Source organism: Cebidichthys violaceus, unplaced genomic scaffold (assembly GCF_023349555.1).
Source record: "Cebidichthys violaceus isolate CVI_PGR_0920_01 unplaced genomic scaffold, fCebVio1.0.p SCAF_6, whole genome shotgun sequence".
NCBI classification, from domain to species: domain Eukaryota; kingdom Metazoa; phylum Chordata; class Actinopteri; order Perciformes; family Stichaeidae; genus Cebidichthys; species Cebidichthys violaceus.
Window position 1 is genome coordinate 13,220,459 of NW_027176816.1, and position 8,725 is coordinate 13,229,183.

General features: G+C 45.8%; 1 protein-coding gene across 1 annotated transcript; it reads left to right on the forward strand.

Annotated features, from left to right (window-relative positions):
* Window positions 1–214: 214 nt before the first annotated feature.
* Window positions 215–8,284, forward strand: LOC137889136 (ATPase family AAA domain-containing protein 3-like). Its single transcript, XM_068732797.1, has 16 exons — window positions 215–506; window positions 1,309–1,385; window positions 1,484–1,585; window positions 1,746–1,805; window positions 1,896–1,965; window positions 3,117–3,282; window positions 3,450–3,519; window positions 3,753–3,908; window positions 4,592–4,648; window positions 4,773–4,898; window positions 5,035–5,159; window positions 5,381–5,432; window positions 5,520–5,590; window positions 5,700–5,867; window positions 6,184–6,292; window positions 6,392–8,284. The coding sequence occupies exons 1-16, from the start codon at window positions 311–313 to the stop codon at window positions 8,075–8,077; spliced, it is 3,291 nt and encodes a 1,096-aa protein (XP_068588898.1). The 5' UTR covers window positions 215–310; the 3' UTR covers window positions 8,078–8,284.
* Window positions 8,285–8,725: the final 441 nt, after the last annotated feature.

The following is an 8,725-nucleotide window of genomic DNA, read 5'->3' on the forward strand; positions in this document are numbered from 1 at the left end:
TATAAAAGCATATGAACATATCAATAAATAATTATTGGATACGTAACACTTCACTCAGTAAACACAAGATGAAACTGACATTTCTGTGTAAAAATACCATCTCTCTGAATGTCTTTTTCTCCTCGTATAGTCTTAAAGGAACTCTAGCTCACACTCCAGCATAGTAGGTGGCGGTAATGCACACTTGACGATAGTGGCCACCTGCTATTAAACAAAACGAAGAAGACGAATAAGCATGGACTAGTTAGACCACCACAGTGGAGTCTTTAGAACAAAGTACAGCTTGTTGCTTAAACGCTATCAAGGCAACATGTCGTGGCTCTTCGGCTGGGGAAAGGGCTCCGGTGGTCCGCCGGTGGAGGAGCAGACAGCGGCCGCTGCTGAAGGGGCCGGAGGTGCACCAGGAGGCGGCTCTGGGGGAGACAAACCCGGGGACAAGTGGAGTAACTTTGACCCGACTGGGCTGGAGAGAGCTGCAAAAGCTGCAAAGGACCTCGACAAATCACGTACGTACTAATTGTACCATAATTAAATCAAAGTTCGTGCTTTTCTTTCATTCTTTCTGTTATTTTGCTTAGTTTTTTTACTGAAGCAGACCAGTTGTCCCATGTTGGTACGTTATGTTCTTTTCGGAGGAGAGTCCCTCGCGCAGAAGTCCACATAAAAACGTCAAGCTGATCGTTTTCTATTTGCAAATGTGAAGACTTTGAATATCGTGTTGTGTGACTGTTAAACGGTGTATCATTTCTTTAATTCGGCATTTAGCAGGACAATATATATTTAAATATATTCAACATCTTAAAGAAACTATACTCTATTTTAATGCGCTGTGTACCGACTGATTCAGAAAACTGTAACGGAGTTCTGAAGTCCGTGCGGTTTGAAATAAAGTTTGACGTGCTCTTTTGTCTCGGTTGAGGGGGAGAACGCAACAAATCAGGCTGCAGAATTTCTTACTAAGTTGCACATGGTTGCTACAAGTGTGCGTGCAAAAAGCTATTTGACCTCCACGCAGTAACTCCAAAGTTACAGAGGTGGGTGTGTCAGGGAGCACAGATGGAACAAAGTGTCCCCCGCGAGCGCAACCCTGTCACCTGTCCCTTACGTCATGTCTGTATGTGCAGATGAACATACATGCTGTTCACTGTATGGGGGGATTTCTTTTTGTTTAAACTAGTGTCAGCCAAGCAAAGTTTAAAGCATGTTATACCCAAAAGTGTAACTATAGTGTCTCTGTGGCTAAGACTAAATGAATGAATAAAGCAGCACCACTCACTGTTTTTATTTCTTTATCTTGTATTTGAACAGGACATGCCAAAGATGCGTTGGAACTGGCTCGTATGCAGGAGCAGACTGTTCAGCTGGAGCATCAGAGTAAAGTGAAAGTAGGTTTTTGGAAATGTGATTGTGTGTTAAGTATTGGTAATTGTTAAACCGTGATGATGTCACAGTAAGCGTTGCACGAACCAAACTCCCCCAAAAGGAATATGAAGCCGCTGTGGAGCAGCTGAAGGGCGAGCAGATCCACCTGCAGGGCGAAGAGAGACGCAAAACACTGGCAGAGGAGACAAAGCAAAACCAGGCAGTATGGAAATCAACACTTTACACCATTACACACACACACACACACACACACACACACACACACACACACACACACACCATGCTCTTCTGATAGTGAAACACGTTCCGACTACAAGAGTTTATGTGCAAAGGTAATTCATTATTTTCTGTATCGCCTCCAGAGGGCACAATATCAAGACAAACTTGCCAGACAGAGGTATGATGATCAGCTCAGGCAACAGGTATGACTCTTTTCTTTTTAAAGGGAAACTTTAAATAAACACCTGAATAGAGCATTTATCATACGTTTTTTTGTTTGTTTGAATCCACAGCAATTTCTCAACGAGGAGAACCTTCGCAAACAAGAGGAATCGGTTGTGAAGCAAGAGGCCATGAGAAAATGTGAAAGACAAAACCAAATACACACTTTCATTCACACATTATTCATCCGCTCACAGTGCCATGTAAAAAAACTCCTCTATTAGCCTACTTACAGATGCAATAAGGGGGATTTGTACTGCTCCAAAGCAGAGAATGACCATAATATGTCCGCAGGGAGTCAATAAGGTTGTTGATCATTACTGATGACTCAGAGATTACATGGCTCACTGTGAGATTTGTGACTCACTAAAGACTCCCTTGGGCCTGTACTCTTGTGTTGGAAGAAAGCTACATAACCTGGTGGAGTTTGAAGACACAAAATACTAACATTATTCTAGTATCTATTGTGATAATGAATTAGCTCTTCAATAGACATTTGCATTGTGTCAAAGAGTTCTTTTTTTTATTTGAGATCCCAGTGAAGCACCCACAGAGTGTTACTCTTTTGGTTGACTCTCACCACTCTCATCATTACCCGCCGCAGAAGGCAACAGTAATAAAACTAACTGTACACTACTGCACAGCTCTAAACAGTAGACAGATTAAGTCAGTGACTAGCTGGTGGTAATAGTTGACGTTTAGCTGCTAATGAGACGGATGAGTTGGTCGAGTCCCAAAACAAACTAAAAGGAGAGTAAATATCGGAGTAGCGTCTGCAGGATATGTAAAAAGACTTTGCGAATACATTCTCTAAATAACATCATTAAATTATGATATTTTGGTTTCGTTGTTTACAGCTGGTTTCTCTGCCTCCCTGTGGCAAAGAATACATTAATGCGGCTTTCATTTTTATCTATACATACATGGTAGGGTTGACTGACCAAAAACGCTCTCTTACAGAGACACCCTGTTTAAGGTTGCTCTCAGAAACAACAGGAGCAGACGGACACATCAATAGAACAGAATAAGAGACAATAAACAAGGAAAAGGCTGATATATAACAGTCAACAACAATAATTGCCGATAAGTCAGTAGATTTGTTTGCATTTGCATGGAAACATTTATACCCTAATAGAAGTAGTTCAAAGGAACTGTGTCTTATAAATCAGTTCGATCTAGTTTTGGCACGGTGTTGAGTGAAACCACACTGATTTAAAGTAGGTCAAATTCTCAGCCCTGTCAGAAGTGGTCATAACAAGTGTGTAGTTAATATCGGCCTCTTTTGCTCCCAGCTACCATTGAACATGAAATGGAGCTGAGACGCAAGAATGACCTGCTTCGCGTCGAAGCGGAGGCCAAAGCCCGCGCCCAGGTGGAGAGAGAGAACGCCGACCTGATCCGGGAACAGATCCGCCTGAAAGCTGCTGAACACAGACAAACTGTCCTGGAATCTATAAAGTGAGGGCAAAATGACTTCCCACTTTCCTTAATCCTCTGAGTAACTGGCATGTTATCTATCTCCCAGTGTCTCTCTCAGCTGCGAGTGAAATCCCAGAGGGCGGCGATGAGTGCGGCTGCCACATTGGAGGCAGTCGGTGTGATAATTGCGTTTTTGTTCCCGGCAGGACAGCGGGAGCAGTGTTCGGGGAGGGATTCAGGGCCTTCGTCTCTGACTATGACAAACTCACAGCCACGGTATATCCATGTCAGACCTGTCACGCTTTGTCACATTTTCACCACAGGAGGACTGCGGAGGATTATGGGAAGCAGCGGCGTTCATGTTTGGTATGCTGTACAGCGCATTTGAAGGTGTGTGTGTGTGTGTGTGTGTGTGTGCGTGTGCGTGCGTGCGTGCGTGCGTGCGTGCGTGCGTGCGTGCGTGCGTGCGTGCGTGCGTGCGTGTGTTTGCCTTCTTGTCCCTCCCACAGGTTGCTGGGATGACCCTGTTGGCTGCAGGCGTGTATTCAGCCAGGAACGCCACAGCGGTGGCCGGACGATACATAGAGGCTCGTCTGGGCAAACCGTCACTGGTCCGAGAGACCTCCAGGATAACCATCGTTGAGGCCATCAAACACCCAATCAAGGTGAAACTACATCTTAATTCTCCTGTTTTTCCCGTTTATTGTGTGGATGTGGTCATCTACACAAGAATGGGGTGCACGCAGGATGTGTGTGTAAATAGTATATTTTAATGACGCAGCTTTTAGATGTAAATAAATGCCTTCTGCATATGGATTATTTTATTATTTTGTTTATTTTGAAAAGACACTGCTCCTAAAACAGTGAAACGCCCAGAGTCTTTGTTGTTACTGAACATCAGCCCGTTACAGCTGCTGGTGCATCAAATCCATTTTCTGTCGAGAAATTGTTTCAATGCATTTATTTGTTCACGTGTCGTCTGCCGTGCATCCAGCTAATCCCGCCCAATGAGCTGAATGTGGGACGATATTAGAGCGTAACATGAAAAATGGCAAAAACTTGGAAGTGAACGAATGGAGTTTGTAAAATGAATGAGAACATTCACCAAGATATAACGGTGGGGTCGGATGTGTGCTGAGTGATGCAAGTTATTTTCTGGACTGCTTTTAGTTATTTCTCACGTTCACCACAAAATCTATATCTAATAGACAAGAAAAGGAACATTTTAAATTGTCTAAAGCAGAGCGGAAGAGTCACTCATAGGTAATGAAGTGTTAAATGATAATTAGAAATTATATTTGCAAGCACAAATATTTCAGATATATTTTTCTGTTCTCGTCATTTCTAGACTACCAAGCGTCTGAGGAGCAGGCCACAGGATGCCTTGGAGGGCGTGGTGCTCAGCGTGAGTCATTTACTCTTCTTGGCTTTTGTCGTATGGATATCTTTCGAACGCAACGTCCGTGTACTCTTTTCATGACTTTTGTGAAAAAACGCTGAGTTCTGTCGTTGTGCTGTGGGTCCCAAAGGCAGCTCTGGAGGGACGTGTGAGGGACGTTGCCATCGCCACTCGCAACACCCGGCAGAACAAAGGCTTGTACAGAAACATCCTGATGTATGGACCCCCTGGAACTGGAAAAACACTCTTTGCCAAGGTACGGCTGGGTCAAACACCTTTTTGATTTTCTTTCATGTTTTGTTTTTTTGACCATGTACATAATATATATATATATATATATATATATGCCCCTCTGTTCCGTTTTGAACAAAGATCTTTCCATTGCCTTCCAGAAACTGGCTCTCCATTCGGGGATGGACTATGCCATCATGACAGGTGGCGACGTGGCACCCATGGGGCGTGATGGAGTCACTGCCATGCACAAGGTGTTCGACTGGGCCAGCACCAGCAGGCGAGGGTAGGGCCCTTTCATTTGCTCCATTAACACTCAATAAATTAGTATGATAATGTGTATCAGCGATATGGACCGTGAAAGTTCACTAGTGTAGACTGTATGCCGTGTTCAATTACATGCAGAGCTGCTGTTATTCTACCGGCTAATTCCATTAAAGGCCTTAAAGAAAAAAATGCAGTTTTTTTTAAAGCACATTCTCTTTGATGTCCTCTGATTCTCCGCAGCGTCTTGCTGTTCGTAGATGAAGCTGATGCGTTCCTGCGTAAGCGAGCCACAGTGAGTTCAGCTGCAGTGCCATATGCATGGTGATGATGCCCTGTGTTTTGAATCATATATTCATGTGTCATGGTTTTTGCATTGCAGGAGAAAATCAGCGAGGACCTCAGAGCCACCCTGAATGCATTCCTCTACCGCACTGGGGAGCAGAGCAACAAGTTGGTTTCTTAACATTATTCACTGTGCATGGCTGGGCATGAAAAGGTCATCGGCCATGACTGAAAAGGTCACTGGCTGGCTCTAAGTAGTCTCAACCTCTCTCCTCAGGTTCATGCTGGTGCTTGCCAGTAACCAGCCAGAACAGTTTGACTGGGCCATCAATGACCGCATCGATGAGATTGTAAACTTTGCGTTACCTGGTCTGGACGAGAGGGAAAGATTGGTGCGCCTGTATTTTGACAAATTTGTGCTGGGTCCTGCCACTACAGGGAGACAGTGAGTACACTTCTAGTATTTCAATTCTCAAACCACTACTGTTGCAGCTCAGCGGCAGAGGTGATTTACTACCACAAAGGAAAGCACCAGTCCCTAGAGGTTGCATAATGGTGTATATAATGTATTCAGTCCTGAAAACAAAGTGGCGTCTGGGTCTTTACTTATTACTTCCATGAAAAGGTGTTTAAGTCTTCAGGAAGTGCAGCACATGAGGCGTTGCAGAGCACATTGGCCAGTTGAAATGAATGATGAATGACATGTTTGAGCTCAAGGTTCACTTACTCTACAAACCTCTCTAACTGCTTTAACTCAACAGGAGATTAAAGTTGGCTCAGTTCGACTATGGACAGAAGTGTTCAGACATTGCAAAGCGAGCAGAAGGCATGTCCGGTCGGGAAATCTCCAAACTTGGTGTGGCCTGGCAGGTGAGTAGGAAAGCCTGTTGGCACAAAATATGAATCTGCCATGAGTAAACAAATCCGAAGCCAGCCCCTTTTTTAAAATTTAATTTGCTTGCCCGGAAGGCTGCCGCGTACTCTTCCGAAGACGGAGTTTTGACCGAAGCGATGATTGACTCAAGAGTCGATGATGCCGTCAAGCAGCACGCACAGAAAATGGACTGGCTGCTGATGGAAGCAGGCGAAGGAGTCGGGAAGGTCGGCGTACTCCTCCCGAAGGAAATGGCCGCAGGGCTTGCAGCCCAGGAAGCAGCGTCACTTGCGCAAACGGAAGACGCAACCCCGACGGTACAACAAATCCTTCCACTTCTGGAGGTGGTGAGGAACGCAGCCAAGGCAGAAGCAGCCACCCTACCTTCAGAAGTGGAGGCAGATGCTATCCTCAAAGAGGCAGCCACTTTGGTTAAAGAAAGTGAAGCTGTAGCTGCAACAACTGCAGGAGCTGCTGTCTCAAGTGAAACGGTTGAAACCATCGTTGAGACCGCTGCTGCTGTCCCGTTGGTTCAGGAGGCTGAGGCCATCAAGGACCTGACTGAGGAGGTTCTTGGCACAGCTGTAGCTGCTGACTCCGTTGTTCCCGAGCTGAAGGATATGGCCACTGAGGTTAAGGAGGCTGAGGGTGTACCAGCTTCCGCCATCCAAGAGATTGCTGCTGTGTGTAAGGAAGAGCCAACTGCTGATGTAGCTGTGCAAGAGGCTGAGGTCATTGAAGTAGTCAAGGAGGAAGCGACAGTCTCTGCAGTTGCTCAGGAGAAGGAATTAGATGCTGTAGTCTCCAACGTTGTCCAGGAGCCAGAGGCTGTGGAAGCCACTAAGGCTGCAGTGGAATTGGCAACGGATGCTGCAAAGGTTGCAGAGGAGATTGCAAACAATGTAGCTGAAGTGTCTGAGTCCCTGGTAAACATTGCCAAAGAGGCTGAAGCAATAGCAACTGATGTGGCCAAGGTGGCTGACGCTTTTGTAACCATTACCGAGGAGATGGAAGCAGTAGTCACGAAGGAGGTTGAAGCGATGGGATGTGACGTCGCCAAGGACCCAATTGAGGTTGTAGCGGAAACTGCGCCTGAAACATCAGAGGTCGCTAAAGAGGTGGCGACAGATGTGGTCAAGGAGTCTGAGAGTATTGCCACAGAGGCTTTTAAAGAGGTTGAACCTGCGATGACTGAGACTGCTTCCAAAGATGCTGAAGTCATCTCAACAGAGTCTACCATTGAAACCGAAGCCACAGTTTCAGAGGAAGCCAAGGAGCCTCAGACTACTGCCAGTGAGTTTGTCGCAGAGGGTCAGACTTTGGCTACAGAGGTTGCTGCCAAGGATGCCGAGGTCACACCTGCAGAGTTTTCCATGGAAGCCGAAGTCACACCGGCAGAGGTTTCCATGGAAGCTGAAGTCCAAACAACTAAGGAGACCGACACTGTGGCTACAGAAGACGTAAAACTGTCCGGGACTACTGAGATCGCTGCCAAGGAAGCTGAGGATCAAACAACGAAGGCTGCAGTGGAGGTAGAGGCCGTAGTAAAGGAAGTCACCGATGAGACGGACTCAGCAGCTGTTCCCAACATAGAAACCAAGGTCGTTACAGAGACCGTCGTGTCTGAGAAACTAGAGAGTCCAACTACCGAGAAGTCCGCTGCCTCCCTGACTCCCAGCACTGAAGGAGCGGAGCCCGGTCCAACCGAGAAGCCTCTTTCAAACAAACAGAGCGGAGATGACAACGACAAGGCTCAAACCAAGCCTACTCCAAAGAAGTGATCACTTGAATACTTCGATGAAATGCTGTTGTGAAAGAAGAGCTGTTGTAATTGTTATAAACAGTCGAAACATTTACCTCAAATTCTGTCTACTCTTCTAACAATATGTTTGTAACTCAAGTACTGTGACTGCCAATATATGGTAATCATTTTGATTATGGCCTGTAGGTTTGTAGGTTTGAGTAAAAGCACGTGTGGACCACTTTGACTTTTGCATTCTGCTTCCTTTTTCTTTTTCTCCTCGTCTGGTCGACGTGCCATTTTCAAAGTCTGTGGCTGGGTGACATTTTGAAAATGTGCCCTCGGAACGGGACGTTCTCGCATGTTTGCTGACCGGCACTGGCAAGAGTTCAACTGCGTGTCTGCAAAATGTTCGCTTGGGACATTTTTTCCCGTCACTTCTTAGCAAGAGCGCCGGTGCGGTTGAGAGCTGCCCTTGACAGATATATTTTTTTTCACCTTTCATAGAATGACTGTGGGTTCTGCCAGACTATAATTTAAATGTAGATTGAAGATTTATTTCTGACAATGTCACACAGGGGCTCCGCAGCAACCCAGCCTCCCCAATAACCCCGCTTTATACCAGGCTTGTTTTTGTCTACAACCGCTGCCATACAGGTGTTTTACAAACACGGTGCTTTGGATCCAG